The sequence below is a fragment of the Dendrobates tinctorius genome, unplaced genomic scaffold (assembly GCF_039654945.1).
Source record: "Dendrobates tinctorius isolate UK_male_01 unplaced genomic scaffold, ASM3965494v1 ptg000117l, whole genome shotgun sequence".
Taxonomy (NCBI): domain Eukaryota; kingdom Metazoa; phylum Chordata; class Amphibia; order Anura; family Dendrobatidae; genus Dendrobates; species Dendrobates tinctorius.
Window position 1 is genome coordinate 14,421,541 of NW_027361785.1, and position 22,518 is coordinate 14,444,058.

Below are 22,518 nucleotides of genomic sequence, written 5' to 3' on the forward strand. Positions count from 1 at the left end.
GAAGAGAGCAGGCAAGCGATGCTGTGAGTGGCTGCGGGGGGGTCTCAAGCTAGGGCGAGGATTGTGGGCATGGCGGCTTATCTCCCTGCAGTGTGCACAGAGGGCCGGCGGCAGGAACAACAGCCAGGCCAGTGGCCGCATCAGCTGGCAAGCGGCCAGATGAGTGGGCGCTTCTGCCCGCAGCCCACATGACAGCAGCCCAGCGGGAAAATGCCCGGTTGGGCATATTACCAATCCGGTCCTGCCCAGGAAAGTATACAAGTATACCACAATCCCTGGATCTGACGCCCTTAGACTTTTACTTTTGGGGTTATGTACGACATTAATCACTTAAAACAGAGAATCACAGACTTTATTCACTCAGACAGACAGATGAAACTGGGAGAGTTTTTCTTTTATTTGGAGCAGATTTCACATTTCTATCGTCTTTTGTTGCTTTCCAGTGACTGGTCAAAAGTGCACCATGACTTTACGGACACACTGTATGTATCTCACAAACACACTTACGTTGTGTACACAAAACATGTTTTAAACTTGGTGCACCCGAGTTTTTTAAGTGGAACCCGCTTTAGGAAATGCTGGAGTTTTTTGTAGAATTTTTAAAAAGCTACAAAAGATGTCAGGCATCTTTGGTCTGTCTTTTGGGGCTGCTCATGCACTTCTTTATTTTCTTAGTGGCATTCTCCAAGATGAAGAATGTACAAGTCACTTACTTTAACCGCTTTGCGCCTTTTGATACACGAAACAGATAAAATACAATCAAGAGACTAAATATACAAGGACAACATCTGCAAGGAGTTTGTATGTTCTCCCCGTGTTTGCGTGGATTTCCTTCTGGTTCTACGGTTTCCTCTCACACTCCAAAAAGACATACTGATAGGGAATTTAGATTGTGATCCCCAGTGGAGACAGTGCTGATAATATATGTAAAGTGCTGTGGAATTAATGGCACTATATAATGTAAGTGATTAAAATAAATAAATAAAATATGCCCACATGTCATTTTGGCATAGAAATTCTTATGTTAAATCTTATTACAGTTTTAGGGTGCTTTTTCATGGTACAGTCCGGCCCCTATGCACTGAAATCTACTTAAGAGAACATTTCAAATGGTGATTAAATATGAACAACAAAGTGCATTTCTTCACTAAAGGTATCAGTGTAATTAGTATTACAACGCCATCACAGCCATATCTTTGCTTTACATAACAAAATCATGCTGACAGGTTCTCATTAAAGGGAACCTGTCACCCCCCCAGGCGTTTTTAAGTAAAAGAGCCACCTTGTGCAGCACTAATGCTGCATTCTGTGAAGGTGCCTCTTTTATTTAGCGTCCCTTCCACTGCTGAAATAATCGTTTTTAAAATTGGTCAGACATACCAGAAGTTTGACCAGGGGGCAGGTCTTTCCCCCCCCGGACACAGACGCCTCACATACGTCAGTCATGCCCTGCTTTTGAATTTGGCGCCGCCTCCTCAACGTTCATTTCTTTTTCTCGCGCTCTGCTCAGCTCTACCCCTACTGGTCACATGGTGCTTTTGGTTTTGCTGAGTACAGGTTGATCAAAATCATCCTAATATCATTAGATGGTGATACATTTTTGATAAATGGCTCAATATTTGCTCAAGATTTGACGCAGGTGAAATTTGCACCAAATTTGCATCTGAGGTCACTGGCAGGTCACTTGCGTTTTTGATGCGTTTTTTCATTGCATGTGTTTTTTTTGTCAATTGAAATAAGGGTATGTTCCCACTGAGTGTTTTTGCTGTGTTTTTTTGTTTTGCTAATTTTCAGCTGCTTTTTCCATTACCAGAAAAGCCTATGAGATTTCAGAAATCTCATGCACACACATTGTTTTTTGTGTCATCAGGATGTTGTGCTTAACTGCTTTTTTTGGACATAGCGCATGTCACTTCTTTCAGCATTTTTGCTGCATTTTTTGCAGTGTTTTTCACCCATTGGCTTGAATGGGTGTTGAAAAAAATGCTGCAAAAATGCAGGTATCATTACTTGCTGCTTTTTTTCCTGCAGAAAAGTCAAGAAATCCCATGCCCACTATGTGTGCACCGATGCCCGCTGCTTCCCTGCGGAGACGGACATGTGGCACGTCTTTCCAGACCACAGCATATCAATTTGACATGTCATGTCAATTCAATGCGTAAATTACGCATACACTTTCATTATATGTGGTATAACCACATTATCTTTTTAGTCACATACGTATTAAGTGCGGGAACGCAGCTTACTACACATGTGTATTAATTTACGTATTGGTGAATCTTGTGACACAGTCGGACGTACATTATACAAAAAAAATGTTGCACTCTATCATGCTAAAGCATGTCAATGTAAAATATATGAAATATGAACAGCAATATGGCTTTTGAATGTTATGAAAAAAATTTGAGACGCTTAGCATAACATTTGGCCAAATGTTATGCTAAGCGTCTTAAATCTTTTTCCTAACATTCAAAAGCTGTATTGCTGTTCATATTTCATATATTTCACAGTGCAACCTTTTTTTGTATATAGTATATGGAGTTAGCTTCTCCTGGTATGCACCTATTCACACTAGTCTGGATGTGCCAGTCATTTTTTTTCATCAGCCGTACGTACATGTCCCAGGAAGTGGAGGAAAGCACAGAGAGAGACTCCCTTCTTTTTTAATAAATAAATAATTTTAAAAAATAGTGTGGGATCCCCCTGTACTTGATAATCAGCCAGAGTAAAGCAGACTACTGGGACTGGTATTTCAGGCTGGTAAAGATCCAATATCCATGAACCTTACCAGCCTGATAATATCAGGAAGCAGCAGTCTGCTTACTATGGATGGTTAGCAAAAATAGTGAGATCCTCTCCAAAAAAAATAGCGCAGGGTCCCCCTATTTTTGTTAACCAGCCAAGGAAAAAGAAGACAGCTGCGGCCTGGTATTCTCAGGCTGGCGGTATTTCAAAGGCCAGACAAGATCACATGTGGTCTAAAGCACTATTGTTATATTCAGCCTAGACAACAGGAAATGATCAGAAAAGGTCATATTATTGAAATCATGATAAATGTTTATTGTGTTATATATATACACACACACATATTATATATACACTATATATATATATATATATATATATATAGTGTGTCTGTAAAGTCATGGTGCACTTCAATGGCCAGTCAAGATCACAGTTCCAGTCTATTATAATATCAGTTGTTCCTCCCTGTAGCATATTACTACTTTCATTATAATTATTAATAATGTTATATGGTCTAAAGCTCTATTGTTATATTCGGCCTAGACAAAAGGAAATGATCAGAAAATGTCATTATGTTATTTAAATCATGATAAACATTTTTTGTGCTAAATATATATATATATATATATATATATACACACATAGCAAAAATAGCAGCCTCCCCACAATTGGCACAACCATGTAGGGGTGGCAAGTGGGGTTCATATTTGCGGGGTTGATGTCACCTTTGTATTGTCAGGTGACATCAAGCCCATGGATTAGTAATGGAGAAGCGTCTATAAGACACCTATCCATTACTTATCCTATAGTTATGTGGTAAATAAAGACACAGCCAGAATAAAGTATTTTAATTTAAATAATGACACAGATTCCTTTAATAGATCTTAATTAAACCATATTTACTGCATCACCTATTCCACCGAAGCCAATGTCTCTTGGAAGAGAATTAAAATAAAAAAGCAACAATATCCTCACCTGTCCACCGAGAAGATATAAATACTGTCCCATGACGAGTCCAGCTCTGATACATCTGGATGCCTTTGGCTGAACGGTGGCATAAAGCCACCATTTAACCTGACATCCAGAAAACAGCAGAGCTTGAAGATGATCACTGGAGATAACTCGGTTCCCGGCGGTCACGTGCACTGCAGTTCTCACTGTCAGCTGATAGATGGTGAGATCTGCAGTGTGCGTGAACTTCCTGTTGAAACAAGGTACGCCATTATTTAACTTAGTAAACATGCGTAGTAAGCTGCGTTCCTGCACTTAATACGCATGTGACTAAGAAGATAATGTGGTTTTACTGCATCTAATCAAAGTGTATGGGTAATTTACACAGCAGAGACTGAGTTTCTCCATTACATAAATTGACATGCTGCAGTCTGGAAAGACACGCCACATGTGCGTCTCTGCAGGGAAGCCAGAGGCATCCGTGTACGCATGGGATGTATTGAAATCCCATCCACTATGCTGTAACATCTGGACGCTGCGGGTTGGACGCTGCAGATGTACGCAGCGTTCAACCTGCAATGTTTGCTGACCATGGGAACATACCCTTACACTGATTTTGTGAATATTACACTCATGAAATGAGTGGGTTAATTAACAATTAGAGCTGAGTGAATTTGTTCGGATTCGGTTCCCGAATCTGAATGTGCCGTATTCGCGCCACATTGGTATCGGTTCCGAACATATTTAGTAATTTTTACTCTCATTGACTCTAATGATGATCAGCTGTGTTCAACGAATAATACAAAAACAATATTTGCTGCCAATCGGATTCGGAACCGAATGCGAACAAATTCGCTCAACTCTTAACCATCCACAGCACCAGATTATCAATCTGCAGTTCGTGTACAAGAATACATATGCTCAAGAATATCATTTTCTTACTAGGACAGCTCCTTTTCTGTGTTTGGGCACGAAAAGTTGTAGCCATTTCAATGGAAATGACAGAGTAGTAAAGCATGCAGTTTTTAAACAGTACACACTGACATCTACAAAAAACAAAAGCTGCCCAGTAATATTACCTTTCTTGCTATGTCACTAAACCTTTGTCCTGTTTGCTCCACAATATATCCCAGTCGAAATACTGGACACAGTGGGTCTGTATCTTTATGATAAGTACAAGTTTTCAGGTAACTGCTGGTTACTGATTCCACCAGATTCTGTCTGAAAAATATAGATGCTTTATGGCAATATCAATTCTAAAGGCAATTAGAACTTTACAATTTGTTCCTTTACTTACAATGAACTGAACAAAGGCTAAATGACAGGGGTTTTTGTTTCGACGTGGTATTTGCTTATACCATTTAAACTTTACCTCTAAACTTTGTAACTAGCTGGTTGCCTCAATCTAAAATCAAGTCACCAGATATGGGACAATTTAGAGAAATATTAGGGAACTTAAAGGGGCTTTCCCAGTAGTGGCCAACCCCTTTTTAAATATATCATTCCCATTTGGAATATATAAATACTGTACACTCACCTCCCATATTGGAGCCATTCCAGTGGTCAGCCTTCCACAGCTGGCATGGCTATGTTATTTATGGAAAGTGAGCCCTGCAGCCAACCAAAGGCTGCTATTTAGCTACTGTGCTCTCACTGCCTTCGGAAAAATCTTGGACTTCTAGGGGAGGTGTGAACACTGTTGTCATTAGCAGTCGCTATTTGGCTACAGGGCTTATGTGGCATAACAATGTCACGCAAGACTGAGGAGACCCAGTGCTGACATTGCTGGAATGGCGTCAGTACAGGAGGTGAGTATATACAGTATTTAAAAGGGTTATCCCACAAACAAAGTACATTTTAATTAATCAGTCTTAAAATAAAAATAAGTTCCATAAGTGGATATGTTAAAAAAATATTCCTGTCCAAAGATGATCTTATAAATGTCTTATAAATGTACCTCTGTGTAATGGCTGTGTGTGACCATGCAAGAACATGGTCTGATCATGCCACAGCTCCTGGGCAGGGGAGAAAGCAAAAGACAGGATACAGGCATTACAGCAGGTGGTTGCAGCTGAATCTTTCTGTGAGGTAAAACTCATTTTTAAACAGGTAGGGGAATGTTTTTTCTTACAGAAAGAATCAGCTGTGATCCTGTGCTGTAATGTTTGTACACTCTTTTGCTTCTTCCCCCGCCCAGGAGATGTGGTATGATCAGACCATGTTCCTGCATGTCAAACACAACCATTACCCAGTACTAAGCCATTACAAAGTACTACCTTATCTCTGCACAGGAACTTATTTTTTAAACACATCCAATTGTAGAACTGTTCATGGGACAACCGCTTTAGCCCCTTTATGACCTTTGACGTATCCATACGTCCAGGTAGCCTGGTACTTAACAACCTTGGACGCATGGATACATCCAGGCGATTTTGCGCAAACAGATTGTCGCCTGGTGTCAGATGATTCTGACAGCTGACACCGGGGTTTCAGTACCAGGAGCAGTGCCCACACTGCTCCCGACACTTAAACCCCTCAAATGCTGTAATCGCTGTGATTGCAGGATTTAGCGAGCAGTTAGAAGGAAGAAAACCCCTCTGCCCTTGGATCAGCGCCCATGCGACGTCATCGTGCCATGGTGACTTGATATCGTCATGATGACATCCAGGTCACCAGGCATTAGTAAGTTGGTTAGATCATGCGCAGTGCATTATCTAACTAACTTACAGTGGGTACGGAAAGTATTCAGACACCTTTAAATTTTTTACGCTTTGTTTCATTGCAGCCATTTTGGTAAATTCAAAAAAGTTCATTTTTTTTCACTCTGCACCCCATATTGACTGAAAAAAAAAGAAATGTAGAAATTTTTGCAAATTTATTAAAAATGAAAACTGAAATATCACATGGTCATAAGTATTCAGACCCTTTGCTCAGTATGGAGTAGACGCACCCCTTTGAGCTAGTAGAGCCATGAGTCTTCTTGTGAATGATGCAACACATTTTTCACATCTGGATTTGGGGATCCTCTGCCATTCTTCCTTGCAGATCCTCTCCAGTTGCATCAGGTTGGATGGTGAACATTGGTGGACGACAGCCATTTTCATGTCTCTCCAGAGATGCTCAATTGGGTTTAGGTCAGGACTCTGGCTGGGCTAGTCAAGAATGCTCACAGAGTTGTTCTGAAGCCACTCCTTTGTTATTTTAGCTGTGTGCTTAGAGCAATTGTCTTTTTGGAAGGTGAACCTTCGGCCAAGTCTGAGGGCCAGAGCATTCTGGAAGAGGTTTTCATCCAGGATTCTTCTGTACTTGGCCACATTCATGTTTCCTTCCATTGCAACCAGTCATCCTGTCCCTGCAGCTGAAAAAACACCCCCATAGCATGATGCTGCCACCACCATGTTTCACTGTTTGGATTGTATTGGGCAGGTGATGAGCAGTGCATGGTGTTCTCCACACATACCGCTTAGAATTATCATCAAAAAGTTCTATCTTCAACTCATCAGACCAGATATTCTGTCCCCGGGGCCTGTGACTGCAAATATGGCTCTGTGAGATGCTGGATCTCTTCACCTTACTTACAATTGGTGACGGTCACAGATACTGTAGCTTAACTCAGCTGCCGGCACACATGTTATGAAGAATCCAGAAGAGACTTTGATTTCTTTAAGAATTCTTGTAGAATGCGAAGAAATCAGCAGCAGTTAAAAAAGACTTTCTTCAGACAGGCTGAAAGCACATGTGCCTCTAATGAAGGCAAGATAGAGACTGAGACACAGGGAGAAGGAAGTGACATCACACCCAGAAGAGGGAGACAGAGAGACAGAAGGGACAAACTTGATGGAAAGGGATGATTTCAGCTATGCAAAACACAGGAACACATAGCAACAATGAAACAATATGAGAGACTGCAATACAGCATGTAAAATGCACAGGACAGTCTGTAAAATGTCTCATTCATGAGGCATAATACCAGAGAATCTTATTTATCATAATCTGGGAGTCCTTCATGTGTTTTTTAGCAAACTCTGTGCGGTCTTTCATATGTCTTGCACTGAGGAGAGGCTTCCGTTGGGCCACTCTGCCATAAAAGCCTGACTGGTGGAGGCTTGCAGTGATAGTTGACTTTGTGGAACTTGCTCCCATCTCCCTACTGCACCTGTGGAGCTCAGCTACAGTGATTTTGAGTTGTTCTTCTCTCACCAAGGCTCTTCTGCCACGATTGCTCGGTTTGGCTGGACGGTCAGGTCTAGGAAGACTTTTGGTGGTCACAAACTTCTTCCATTTAAGGATTATGGAGGCCACTGTGCTCTTAGGAACCTTGAGTACTGCAGAAATTCTTTTGTAACCTTGGCCAGATCTGTACCTTGCCATAATTCTGTCTCTGGGCTCCTTGGCTAGTTCCTTTGACCTCATGATTCTCATTTGGTCTGACATGCATTGTGAGCTGTGAGGTTTTATATAGACAGGTGGGTGCCTTTACAAATCAAGTCCTATCAGTTTAATTAAACACAGCTGGACTTCAATGAAGGAGTAGAACCATCTAAAGGAGGATCACAAGGAAATGGCAGCATGTGACTTAAATATGAGTGTCTGAGCAAAGGGTCTAAATACTTATGACCATGTGATATTTCAGTTTTTCTTTTTTAATAAATTTGCAAAAATTTCTAAATTTCTGTTTTTTTTCAGTCAAGATGGGGTGCAGAGTATACATTAATGAGAAAAAAAAGATATTTTTTAATTTTATCAAATGGCTGTAATGAAACAAAGAGTGAAAAATTTAAAGGGCTCTGAATGCTTTTTATACCCACTCTATATTTGCAGAACAGACAGGATATAAGGTATAGCAATGCTGCTGCATTGCAATTTGCTATGCCTTATAACTGCGATCACACTGCAGAAAGTGAAAGTCCCATAGTGGGACTAAGTAAAAAAAAAAGTAAAAAAAAGTTGTAAATAAAAGTATATATATTTGGTATAAAAAGAAAAACCGTGGACGGCACCGCTGTTACCATATGACTTCTATTGGTGTGCGGTATCCGGAGCACTCAATGCTGGCAGCTGCGGGTGCTGGTCTGGAGATCCACAACGTTGAATATTTCCAGGAAGAAAAGAAAGACCACACTCCTGAAGGTGATGAAATATCGCTGGGTTTATTAGTACATGCTGTACATGTCGGCCGGGGGAGTGATAAAGGAGGATAGAAAACAGCTGACAACGGCCGTTTCGCGCTACCAAAGCACTTCAACAGGTCATTCTTATAGAAGTAGGTTGCAAGTGTGCAGGGCTGAACACGGTATCCACCGCCGTTTGGCTTCCAAACGGCGGTGGATGCCGTGTTCAGCCCTGCACACTTGCAACCTACTTCTATAAGAATGACCTGTTGAAGTGCTTTGGTAGCGCGAAACGGCCGTTGTCAGCTGTTTTCTATCCTCCTTTATCACTCCCCCAGCCAACATGTACAGCATGTACTAATAAACCCAGCGATATTTCATCAGCTTCAGGAGTGCGGTCTTTCTTTTCTTCCTGGAAGTATATATATTTGGTATCACTGCATCTGGAATGACCCGACCTATAAAACTATCCCACTAGTTAACTCCTTTAATGAACACCATAATAAAGAACAAAAACAATGCTTTATCTTCATACCTCCAAACAAAAAGTGGAATAAAATGTGATCAAAAAGACGAATGTAAATAAAAATGGTATCTTTGAAAACTATACAGCTCTCAGAATTATTTCTCTATAAAATAGTTTTTACTGTGTAAAAACGCCGCAACATAAAAAAAGATATAAAAGGGTTATTTCTGTAATCGTCGAAGAATAAGGCTGCCCTATCAATTTTACCATACGCGAAACTACATAAAAAAATCCTGAATTGTTGTTTTTTGTGTATTCTCCCGAAAATCAGAATAGAAAGCTGTCAAAATACCTTATGGGCCCGAAAATAGTACCAATAAAAATGTCAACTCATCCTGCAAAAAACAAGCTGTTATATGACTCTGTCAGCAGAAATATGGAAAAATTATACAGTAGCTGTCAAAATATGGAGCTGCAAAAACTAGTTTTTGAAAAAAAAAAACTTTGTTTTTAAGTGTGTGACAGCAGCCAAACATAAAAACTGTTTATAAAGATGTCTAATCACTTATACAGCACAAGGAATGGCGTAAAAAATGAATAAAACCAATTCTTCACCTGCTGTTGATTTGTTCATTCTGCCTACCAAAGATCGCAGTAAAAACGGCTCACATTTATCTGCGTTTTAAGGAGAGCACTTACAACTGGGTTTCCAAGTAAATCTCTGAAATATGTTATTCAGACTAAAGCCCCAGCGGAAGATTCTCTGTAATGAGGCAGATGGTGGAACTGTGGACGCTGCCTGACCTGTGACCCGGAGGTGTCTGTTGTTTTATTAGGACTGCATAAAAGTGCCATTGCCCACAGTTTTGTGCACCTCTGAAAAGAAGGACACCACTGAACAGAGGCCAGACAGAGTCCAGAGCAACTCTGTTACATCATTATAGTGAATGGATCCCTTGGGCTTTCATTTGAATCAAGTCACTTGGAGATTTAAATTGAAACCCTGATGTATATGTAATGTTATCTAAAATGTTCCCAATAAAATCTTCAACTCAATCCACAAAAAAAGCAAGTGCCCACTCAGATTTGTCATCTGTCAAAAGAAATATAGGGGGCTTCCATGTTACTGGTAGCACAGAGACTCTGGAAAAGTGAAATGGCCCTCACCCCCCCAAAAGAAATTCAGCAATTCTGTTCTTCTAAACCCAAATGTCCCCCTCCTTTCTGAGCCCAATGTGCCTAAACCACAGTTAGTTCCCACATGTTTGTCATTGCTTTAGCGATGAGAGCCCGCTTAATTTATGGGCGCATGAGCTGGGCACAAGTACTGGTCACTGCAACGGCAGGTTGCAATTTTCACTCAGCAACATCCACTGCTGCTTGTTTCTGGAAAAGAACCATGGAGTCAAAATCAACACTACACCTGTAGATTAATTCCCAAAGGGGTATAATTTCCAAAATGGGGTCACTTGAGGGGTGATTCTGCTCTTCTAGCATTTAGGGGCTCTGTATATGGAGTCTGCAAAGTATTATAGTAAATTCTGTGCTCCTGTATAACAGTACTGCTCCTGTATAACAGTACTGCTTAACCAGATGGCGAGATATGGGAGGAAGAGAGGGCTATTTGCCATATGTTGATCACAATTTTATCCATTTCCAGTGTGAAAATGTAAAATCTGGGGCTAATAACAAAACTTTGGTGGTAAAAATGTAATTATTTTTTTCTTCATTGTCCAATGGTATAAAATTCTGTGACCCACCTGTCATGTTAATATAGCCACCTCAACCGTAGATGAATTTATTGAGAGATGTAGCTTGTAAAATGGGGTATCTTATGGGTGGTTCTGCTTTTCTGGCACCTCAGGGGCTTTGACAATGTGACATGGCATCCTCAAACCAGTCCAGGAAAAAGTGAACTTCAATATGACGCTTCTTTCCTTCTGAGCTTTGCACCGTGCCTCAAAAGTAGCTCCGTCTTCCAGCATCCACTTCTTAACAGCAGCGAATGGAGCTAACCCCAAATGCTGCTCTTTAACCTCTTAAATGTAGCTGTTAAACTAAAAGAGGTTACCCATGACTATTTAATTTCTTTTACTATGTGTCTAAGAACTAATCGACAGGTAGTTGCTAACTACTGCCTGTTCTACCCAGCGCCGGCTCAGAGTGGTCATGGACTGCTCCTACAGGAGATTCTACTGCTTCACGTCAACAGAAGATCTCTTCCTCTTTCGGGCTGCTCTGTTATCGGGGTGTGACTGACAATGTTATGCTGATTGACAACTGGCTCCCAGTAGTAGCAGTCACATTCCTGCAACAGAGTAGAGTAGAAGAGAAACTGCTGCTCTGTTGATCTGATGTCATAGAAAGCTCACGACAGGAGCGTTTATCTACCAGTTAGTTCTTGGACCCATAGTATGTGGTTCAATCGCAGGGAACTGGGGTTCTGTTCAATTTAAGTCTCCTCTTTTCCCAATGCAAAAATAAAGACAATGAAAAAACCATATATGGTATTGCCATATCCATAAAAGTTTGAGCTATGAAAATGTAAAATTATTTAAACCATACTATAAGCACCCAAAAATAAAAGTGCTATAATTGCCTTTTTATAGTCGCCACTACTCCACCAAAATAAAACACTAAAATCATCAAAACTTTGTGTGTACCTTGAAAAGGTCACTGGTAAAATACTGGAGGGGAGATATGTGTCACTGAGGATGTTAGTTTCAGTGATATGAACCTGGGAAAATGCTCCAGCACTCTAAGTGCTGAGAGGGGTTAATCGGTCATATTAAGGGATGGGTTTTTGTGAACAGCTGAACAGTGGGTGGGAAGCTCTTCACATTTGAACTCATTCAGTGTTCAGTGTGCCTGAAGATGAGATTTACAGAGCTGTGTTCATGTTAAAGAGACGTGAGCCTTGTTTTTGTTCCCCTGAGTGTGCGGATCCCCATTGCCACACATACTGTACTGTATGCTATTTTCTTTTTCCTGTCATGTCAGAAAGGCCACGTATATTGATTTAACTTTGCACTGGTTTATGCAGGACGTTTTAATAAACCAATTTAAAATTTAAATAGAAAGTATTTCTGTGACTAGCAGCCGAGGGAGTTGATCTACCACAGTACCCCAAAAGATTCAAATAACAAGTACTGTACAGCATGCCATTCAAAAAAACAAGACCTCAGATGGCTCTATTGATAAAAAAAATAAAGCTGTGGTTTTCAAAAAATGCTAACACAGTTCCATTTTTATACACCGTTTTGATTTTTTTTAAATCCATGAAAATATAATAAAAGCTAAGTTTATTATTGAAGTAAGAATAAAAAATAAAACAAAAAAAATGGCAGTAATGCAGTTTTTCCCATTTCAACCCACTTTGATTTTTTTCCCATTATTCAGAATCATATATTAATGAAATCAGTGAAAACTAAAGCTCTTCCTGTAAAGAAGCAACCTCCATAGACTATATCTTCAGACATTTAAAAAATATCTCTTGGAAGGGGGAAGAAAAATAAAAGTGCAAAAATGAAAATTGGTTGTAAATGTAAGAGGTTAAAATGCACCTGTCACCTGTTTTGGGAGCTATAAGATGTGGACACTGCCTTTCAGGGCTTATCTACAGCATTCTATAATGCTGTAGATAAGCCCCCGATCCAACCTGCAACACAAGAAAAATAAGTTTTATTATACTCACCCGGGGTGGTGGTCCAATGCTGTCTGGTCCGATGGGTGATGCAGGAATGGGTCCGATGCCTCCCATCTTCTTGTGATGCCGTCCTCCTGCTTGCTTCATCGCTCCCGGCTTCGCACTTTTGCGCAAGCGTACTTCTCTGCCTTCTTGGGTGCAGAGCAGTGTACTGCAGTGTGCAGGCGCTGGGCCTCTCTGACTTTTCCCGGCACCTGCACACTGCAGTACTTTGCTCTTCCTTCAACAGGGTAGAGAAGTACGCCAGCGTAGAAGTGCGATGCCGGAAGCGAGGAAGCAAGCAGGAGGGTGGAGTCACAAGAAGATGGGAGGCGTCGGACCCAGACCTGCGACACCCATCGGACCTGACCGCATCGGACAGCTCCCCCGAGTGAGTATAATAAAACTTATTTTCCTTATCTTTCAGGTCAAACCGGGGGCTTATCTACAGCATTATAGAATGCTGTAGATAAGCTCTGAAAGGCGGTGGCCGCCTCTTATAGCGGCCAAAACAGGTGACAGGTTCTTTTTAAGAATCTCTGTAGTAGCTATTTGCCAATAAAACAATGTGTAATTCGCAAAACAGATGAGGCTATTTTTTGTGTCTGTTTGGAAATAATTCTCATTGGTCAGTGAGAGGTCCGTATGCGATTCATTGTACAGACGCATAGGATGCTGACCAAAAATATGTGAACATTGTCTAAGAGAGAAAATAAATGAGATATTTTAGATCTTCGCTGCTCAAAAAAGCTGAAATAATGAATGTAATTTATGGGAAATGCAAATAATTTAATTTACAACTACCAAAATGATCCATAATGCAAATGATTGTTAAAATGTTGGTTATACATACCTATTAACTTTATGCTTAGGAAAACTAATACTGTTTTTTATAAATAAAGTGAAGTTTTCTGCCTGCAACAATAATGGAGGGCTGAAAAAAAAATTAGCAATTAGACTAATATTAATCAAGAATAGGAGAAGCATTCTGATGTTACATTACAGGAGAAACACTATTTGAAAAAAACATTACTGTACTTCAGAAACATAAATTAGTAATAGATATTTTGTCCCAGGATGGTGACTGTGATAGAAACTCCATATCACCCATATCACACTGTGCATTCCTGTACAGTGCTGCGATGTTGGCACTGAATACTGCAGAAATTAGTGTGTACACAAGCCACTGAACACCGTCTCTCCACCATCCACAGTGTCCTCTACAGTATAAACAATTAGGGTCCCGTCACACACGAGATCGCTGATTTTGTGACACATCAGCAATCTCGCCAACGAGATCGCTGTGTGTGACGGGGATCAGCGACTGCCCCCCCGCCGGTTATCGCTCATCGTGCTCGAGCGGCCTGGGCCGTTTTTCCATCGCTGGTCTCCCGCTGCCCAGCACGCATCGCTGCGTGTGGCAGCGAGAGACCAGCGATAAGTGACGTTGGTTTCTAATGTAAACGTTGGGTATCCAGGAGTCGTGCGGCTCCTAGATACCCGATGTTTACCTTGGAAACCAGCATGGCTCCTGGATACCTGACGTTTACATTAGAGACCAGCGTCCAGTGTTGCTGGTCCTGATCGCTGGGGCTGTCTATGTGACAGCTCACCTGGTGATACTTGTATTGTCCAACAACCTCCTTCCCCCAGTAGTAGCATTGAAGATGAGTCATAGTTTGGTCTTCTAGCATGACAATGACCCGAAACAGCCAGCCAGGGCAACTATTGAGTTGCTTCTTAAGAAGCATTTCAAGGTCCTGCAGTGGCCTAATCAGTCTCCAGACCTGAACCCAATAGAAAATCTTTGGAGGGAGCGGAAACTCAATGATGCCCAGCGGCAGCCCTGAAACCTGAAAGATCTGGAAAAATCCCTGCTGCAGTGTGTGCAAACTTGGTCAAGAACTACAGAAAATTTCTGACCTCTGTATTTGCAAACAAAGGTTTCTGTACCAAATATTAAGTTGTGTTTTTCTATTGTATCAAACACTTACGATATTTAATACAATAAAATGCAAATTAATTATATAAAAATCATGCAATATGATTTTCTGTTTTTTGCTTTTTTTTTAGATTCTGCCTCTCACAGTTGAAGTGTACCTATGATAAAAATTACAGACCTCTCCATTCTTTGTAGGTGGGAAAACTTGCAAAATCGGCAGTGTATCAAATACTTATTTTCCCCACTGGATAAAATATTAGTAAAATGACCTTTTGACAACCGCAAATTGAATGTAATGATTTTGGAAATGGACAATACTAGTAGCAGGCCTAAATTAAATATGTATGGGCACCAGGGTTGTCAACTTGACTTTTTAATTTTTCTGGACAGCATACATGTCTACAGCCCATAATTCTGATATGAAGCCATCAGCTGCATTCACTGTAAACTGTAAAATGATGATTACAGTCAAATTGTCTGTATAGGTTTCTTCAGCATCAAAAACATAAAGGACACCTTACATTTTTTTTTTAAGGACAGGGAAAAAAGTGCCCTATTTTTATGAACTGTCCTGGAATTTCTGGACGGTCAGCAACCTTGATGGGTAAATCAACGTGACTGCAGATTGATGAATTGTGCAAGTGTTCCATATGCTTTCAGGGTCACGCTCTATTTCAAACTCGATTGATTGGTCAAGTATGCTGACTACCAACTTTTCTTGTCTCTATCAATGTTCTAATTCTGTAAAGCGGATGAGAAGCTACTCAGCATGTGACCGCATCAAAGCAAATCACAGTCATATATAGTCACTGTAGATATTTATGTTCGGCCTTTCTAGGAAGATTTCTCACAAATGATCTGTCCTATAGACTCAGAAATTTTCATAAGATGCATACAGAATATTAAGGTGTGTTAAGAAATTTTCATAATTGACAAGAGCATACTTAGGAATAACATAGTCGTTTTCCACAGGACACCAAGCATAGACTTCACAAGACTTGGTTTCATTGTTGATAGGTTTGCAATTTCCAGTAAGGACACCTGAAATAAATACAATGAAAATGTAATATAGGAGAAAAATATAAGTTACTGTATATTTGGTACTTTTTATTGGCATGCATTTATGGTCACATTTTCTGTGTTGTCACAGTTAATTTGTTTTTTGAAGAGAAAAATTCTAAAATTAGGACCATTTGCAGTACTGTTCAGAAAATTGAAAGTACTAATTCATAGTAACAAAAAATATATGCTTTCATTTTTATTTTCGTATCCTTTTTAAAAAATTACCGCAGTGTTATGAAAAAAAGAAACATTTATCGCCAAAATGAAGCAAGTTTCCAACAATAAAGAAATATCTATAACACAAAATATTTCATTACATATTATACTTAATACTCAATTGCAGCTGTGGTAACTAATTGAAGGCAACTCTAATCTCTGCAACATACCTCCTTAGATACCACAGTCAATAACGACTGCAGCATCTAAGCAGTTAGACAGGGAGAAAAGAGCTATAAAAAGTAATATGTAATCCAATATACTGTAATATCAATGTAAAAGTCTATCCATTCTGAAAAATTAGGCTCTTACATACAAAATGTTGCGTCTTCCAAAATATGGTGACCCTAAAACAAATATTTTTTAAGTATTTTAATTGTGCAAAAATGCCAAAACATTGTTGTAATTGTACTGACCTATAAAATAAAGTTAACTTAATTTATACTGCAAGGTTAATGCTGCATGGGCAAAATCCAAACCACAAAACCCTAAAGTTGCATTTTTTTTTCTATTCCAAGTAAAAATAAAAGAATAATAATTGTATGTACCCCAAAATGGTGGTATTCAAAATATGAATACTTAAGCAGAAAAATAAAGTTGGGGAGCTTGGCAAGGTTAAAGCCAAGACTCTGGTGTTTCCTCTCTTTAAAAAATGTTCTCACAGGTTTCACTAACATAATTTTACTTTTTCTAGACTGACATTTACCAAAGTACCTAGTCAATCCACCTTTATTTTATATATTATGGTTAAAGAAGATATGTCTGAGAAGATTAGGTAAAATGAATCCACGTCTATAAGAAAGGGAATATTTAAAGAATATTAAAAAAATGTGGAGTTAATGTGTTCCCAAATTCTGACCACGTATTAGGCGTATGTGTATTCAGACGAAAGTACACAACAAATTGTGCAGTCCACTTTCTCCTGTTATTTTTGTGAAAATGAAAAATTTGTGGCTAAAGTAACATTTTTGTGGAAAAAAAATAATTTTGCGTTTTTACAGTCTAATGTTTTAAAATTCTGTGAATTACCTGTGGGTTCAAGATGCTCACAGCACCCCTAGATACATTTATTGTGGTGTGTAGTTTTCAAATTGGGGTCACTTGAGAGGGTTTTCTGCTGTTTTGACACATTAGGGGGTTCTTCAAATGCGACATGGCATCTGCATTCTATTCCAGCCAAATCTATGCTTGAAAAGTCAAATACATTCCTTGAAAAAGTAATCATACACAATGAACTTTTCCACAATTTTTCACGTTACAACCACTAACTTAAATGTTTTCTATTTGGAGTTTATGAGCTATACTGACACAAAGTAGAAAGTATTTGTAAAGTATAAAGGAAATTATATATTGTTTTCATTCTTTTTTTTTAAATATACATCTGAAAATTGTGACGTACATTTATATTCAGCTCCCTGAAATCACATAATTAGTTGACTAGGTCCACCTGTGTGTAATTTATTCTCAATATAACTACAGTTGTTCTGTTAAGGCCTCAGAGGTTTGTTTGAGAACATTAAGGATCAAACAGTATTAGGAAAACCAAGGAACAGAACAAGAGAGGTCATGGATAAAGTTGTGGAGAAGAGTAAAGTAGGCTTAGATTGTAAAAAAAGAAATAGCACGATTTCTGAAAATCTCATGAAGCACTCACTGTTCAATCTATTACCCAAAATTGGAAGGAGTATGGCACATCTGCAAACCTATCAAGACATGGCCGTTCACCTAAGTGGATATCCAAAGCAAGAAGAGCACTTATTAGCAAAGCAGCGAAGTGGCCCATTGTCATTCTGGAGGAGTATAAGAGATCAACAGCTAAGGTGGAAGAATCTGCCCACATGACAACAATTAATCATATACGCCACAAAAGAGTGGCAAGAAGAAAGCCATTTCTGAAAGCAAGCCATAAGAAGTCCCATTTGCAGTTTGCAAAAACTCATGTAGGGAGCACAGCTAGCATGTGTAAGCAGGTGCTCTGGCCAGATAAGAGAAAACAGGATGTTTTGGAGCTAAATGTAAAATGCTATGTGTGACAAAAAACTAACACTGCACATCACACTGGAAACACCATCCCCACCTTCAAACATAGTGGTGGCAGCATCATGTTGTACTAATGCTTTTCTTCAGCTGTGGAACTAAATGCAGGGCAATCCTGGAGGAAAACCTGTTATAGGCTGAAAAAGACTTGAAACTGGGGCAGAGGTTCACCTTCCAGCAAGACAATGACTCTAAACATACAGCCAGAGGTACAATGTAATGGTTTAGAACACAACAAATTCATATGTCAGAATGGACCAGTCAAAATCCAGACCTAAATCCCATTGACAATCTGTGACAAGAATTGAAAATTAATGTTCACAGACGTTCGTCACCCAGTCTCACTGATTAGAGCTAGTTTGCAAAGAAGAATGGGCAAAAATGTTAGCCCCTTGTTGTGCAAAGGTGGTAGAGACACATCCCAAATGACTTGCAACAGTACTTGAAGCGAAAAGTGGTCCTACAAAGTATCGACATTTTGAAACTATGTATCATTTCCTTTGCACAGCACAAATAGTTGCTACTTTGAGTTTGTATATCACATAAAATCCCAATAAAATACATTTAAATTTGTGGGTGTAATATGAAAAAACATGGACATATTCATGGAGTTTGAATACCTTTTCAAGGCACTGTAGTAGTAGTTTTTCCCCACATATGGGGCATTGGTGTATGAAGGAGAAATTGCACAACAAATTATCTTTTCTATTCTATCCTGTTACCCTTGTGAAAATGAAACATTTGGTGGTAAAGCAACATTTTTGTGAAAAAAAACATAATTTTTCATTTTTATCATCCAATGTTTTAAAATTCTTTGAAGTACCTGTGAGTTAAAGATGTCCACCATACCTCTAGATAAATTTAACCCCTTCACTCCCAAGGGTGGTTTGCACGTTCATGACCGATAACTACAATGTCCCAAAACCTAATCCAAAAGGGCACTTCACGCAAATCCGTATCACAAATCCCATCAATATAAACATGGAACAAAGAAGAGATCCCAACAATATTAAAAATTCATAAATTCTAAAAATGACAAGAGCATAATGCCGTAATAGGGGATGCCGTACACACTTAATTAATCATGAGGAGACAATGTAAGACTGACATGCATGAACCAATCACATGACAGTACATATCAATTCTTATATCAATAAATATAATATTTATTCCATACAGTCAGAACCCATATACAATGTCTGAACAAGATCAATGATATCCAGAATATCCCTCCCCCTAAAGGTATAAGGGAATCCACTCAGAAGCTAAAGGCATATATACTATAACCGTGTAAAATAACACGGGCACAATGAGAAGGTCAAGAATCCTGATCATAAATATGGTGATATGCACAGAGCACAAGGAATGAAAAAGTAATATTACCTCTAATTACAAGTGTGATCCAGCGTCCCCTCACCCCAACGCGCGTTTTGCCGCCTGCTTCTTCCGGGGGCGTGTCCAGGGTGAGGGGCGGCAAGGTTTAAATGTGAGTAGAAATCAGCAATTGACCAATGAAATCGGGCGACACGTGACGCTGTAAAACATGCCTTCATAGCCTATCAGATGGAGCGGCGCGTGATGCTGCTGAACACGCCCCCATGACGTACTTCACCTGGCGCTCAATGAACCGCAAGCTAAAAGCTATGCGTGTCAATTGCAGAGCATCACAAGGAAGCGCCAGAGGCTGTGATAAACAGCGCACGTGCACAATCTGAAATGCCAAATAGCATACCGGGACTAATAAAGAGAGATCTAATGCAGAAATTTATATCAAGTCTCAATACAATATAAAGTGTCTTGTGCCTGACTATAATAATAGTCCTAATTAAAGTGATTATATAATAACTATATAATACAATTAATATTGTTAAGAAGCCGTGACTATTACATAAATATAATAATAATCCCTTATCAATGATAAAGTGCATGGTGCTAAGAGTAACACAAATATGAAAACATTACAGAAAATAATATCCCCACAATATCAAATACCATATAACATGGACAAATATGTGTAAAGTGACATAGTGCAATCTCATGAACCCTATCCATACATCATTATCAAAGATACATATTTCGTGACAAAAATCATAGTGACTATAATTCTTGAGTCTTGATAGTAGAAATATCCACAACAGAATCTCTAATCCCGGATAAAAATTTCTGAATATGAAAAGATGACTACTCATATGCTGTAATCAAAAAGATAAAAATTAGTAATCATAATAAAACAAACCCCAAACCCATAAAAAAGATGCCAGATCACAGAAAAGCAGCAAAGCCCATGTTTTCGTTAAAACCCAGAGGTGTGAGGGTACCAAACCGATAAATCCAACGACTTTCAAATTGTGAAAGAATCTTGAAGACATCGCCACCTCTAGTACCTAGATCTACCTGGTCTATGGCTTTAATCCGTAAACCCTGAGGATTACACCCATGACACTTTTTAAAATGCCTTGGGATGGTCTTTAAAGAAGCACAATCCTCAATCTTTTGGGCCTTTTCTATATCCAAAACGTGCTCTCTTACTCGAAACCTCAGTTACCTAGTGGTTTTTTTATGGGTTTGGGGTTTGTTTTGTTTTATTATGATTACTAATTTTTAAGGAACTTATATAGATATGTGGTGAGAACTTTGAACTCACAAGGGTTTCACAGAAGTTTATAACGTACAGCCGTACAATTATAAAATCATATTTTTTCCACAAAAATGATCTTTTCACCCTCAATTCTTACTTTCCCAAGGGTAACAGGACCCTAAAAGTTATTGTGCAATTTGTCCTGAGTACGCTGATACCCCACATGTGGGTGTAAACCACTATTTGGGCGCATGGCAGAGCTCGGAAGGGAAACAGCGCCATTTGACTTTTTTGGCTGGAATTGAAATCGAACACCATGTCGCATTTGGAAAGCCCCTGATGTACCTAAACAGTGGAATCCCCCCACAAGTGACCCCATTTTGGAAACTAGACCCCCCAAGGAACTTATCTAGATATGTGTGAGAACTTTGAACCCACAAGGGCTTCACAGAAGTTTATAACGTACAGCGGTACAACTAAAAAATCATATATTTTCCACAAAAATGATCTTTTCACCCCCAAATTTTATTTTCCCAAGGGTAACAGGACCCTAAAAGTTATTGTGCAATTTGTCCTGAGTACCCTGATACCCCAAATGTGGGTGTAAACCACTATTTGGGTGCATGGCAGAGCTCGGAAGGGAAACAGCACCATTTGACTTTTTTGGCTGGAATTGAGATCGGACACCACGTCGCGTTTGAAAAGCCCCTGATGTACCTAAACAGTGGAATCCCCCCATAAGTGACCCAATTTTGGAAACTAGACTCCCTAAGGAACTTATCTAGATGTGTGGTGAGCACTTTGAACTCCCCCAGTGCTTCACAGAAGTTTATAACGCCTGGGCGTGAAAATAAAAAAATCGGATTTTTTTCCACAAGCATGATCATTTAGTCCCCATTTTTTTTATTTTCCCAAGGGTACCAGGAGAAAATGGACCCCAAAAGTTGTTGTCCAATTTGTTCTGAGTACACTGTTACCCCATATGTTGGAGAAAACTACTGTATGGGCCCACGTCAGGGCTCGGAAGGGAAGTAGTGACGTTTTGGAATGCAGACTTTGATGGAATGCTCTGCGGGTGTCATGTTGCCTTTGGAGAGCCCCTAATGTACCTAAACAGTGGAAACTCCCCACAAGTTACCCCATTTTGGAAACTAGACCCCCTACGGAACTTATCTAGATGTGTGGTGAGCACTTTGAACCCCCAAGGGCTTCACAGAAGTTTATAACGCCCGGGCGTGAAAATAAAAAAATCATATTTTTTTTCCCCACAAAAATGATATTTTTGCCCCCAATTTTTTATTTTCCTAAGGGCAACAGGAGAAATAGGACCCCAAAAGTTGTTTTTCAATTTGCCCTGAGTAGGCTGATACCCCTTATGTGGGGGTAAAACACTGTTTGGGCGCATTGCAGAGCTTGGAAGGGAAGGAGCACCATTTGGCAGAATTGGCTGGAATTGAAATCAGACGCCATGTTGCATTTGGAGAGCACCTGATGTGCCCAAACAGTGGAAACCCCCCAATTCTAACTCCACCCCTAACCCCAACACACCCCTAACCCTAATCTCAGCCCTAACCCTAGCCCTAACCCTAGCCCTAATGGGAAAATGGAAATAAATACGTTTTTTAAATTTTATTATTTTTCCCTAACTAAGGGGGTGATAACGGGGGGGTTTGATTTACTATTTATGGCGGTTTTTATTTTTGGCAGCTGTCACACGCTAAAAGA

General features: G+C 39.6%; 1 protein-coding gene across 5 annotated transcripts in view; it reads right to left on the reverse strand.

Annotated features, from left to right (window-relative positions):
* The window catches only part of P2RX1 (purinergic receptor P2X 1), a 245,346-nt gene that overhangs the window by 106,069 nt on the left and 116,759 nt on the right, over positions 1–22,518 (reverse strand). For all 5 annotated transcript variants that reach the window (XM_073590587.1, XM_073590586.1, XM_073590588.1 and 2 more), the window contains 3 exons: positions 15,845–15,941; positions 13,812–13,892; positions 4,776–4,917 (listed from right to left, as the gene is read on the reverse strand). In XM_073590587.1, coding sequence (XP_073446688.1) covers positions 4,776–4,917; positions 13,812–13,892; positions 15,845–15,941 — 320 coding nt within the window. The remainder of the gene's footprint in view (positions 1–4,775; positions 4,918–13,811; positions 13,893–15,844; positions 15,942–22,518) is intronic.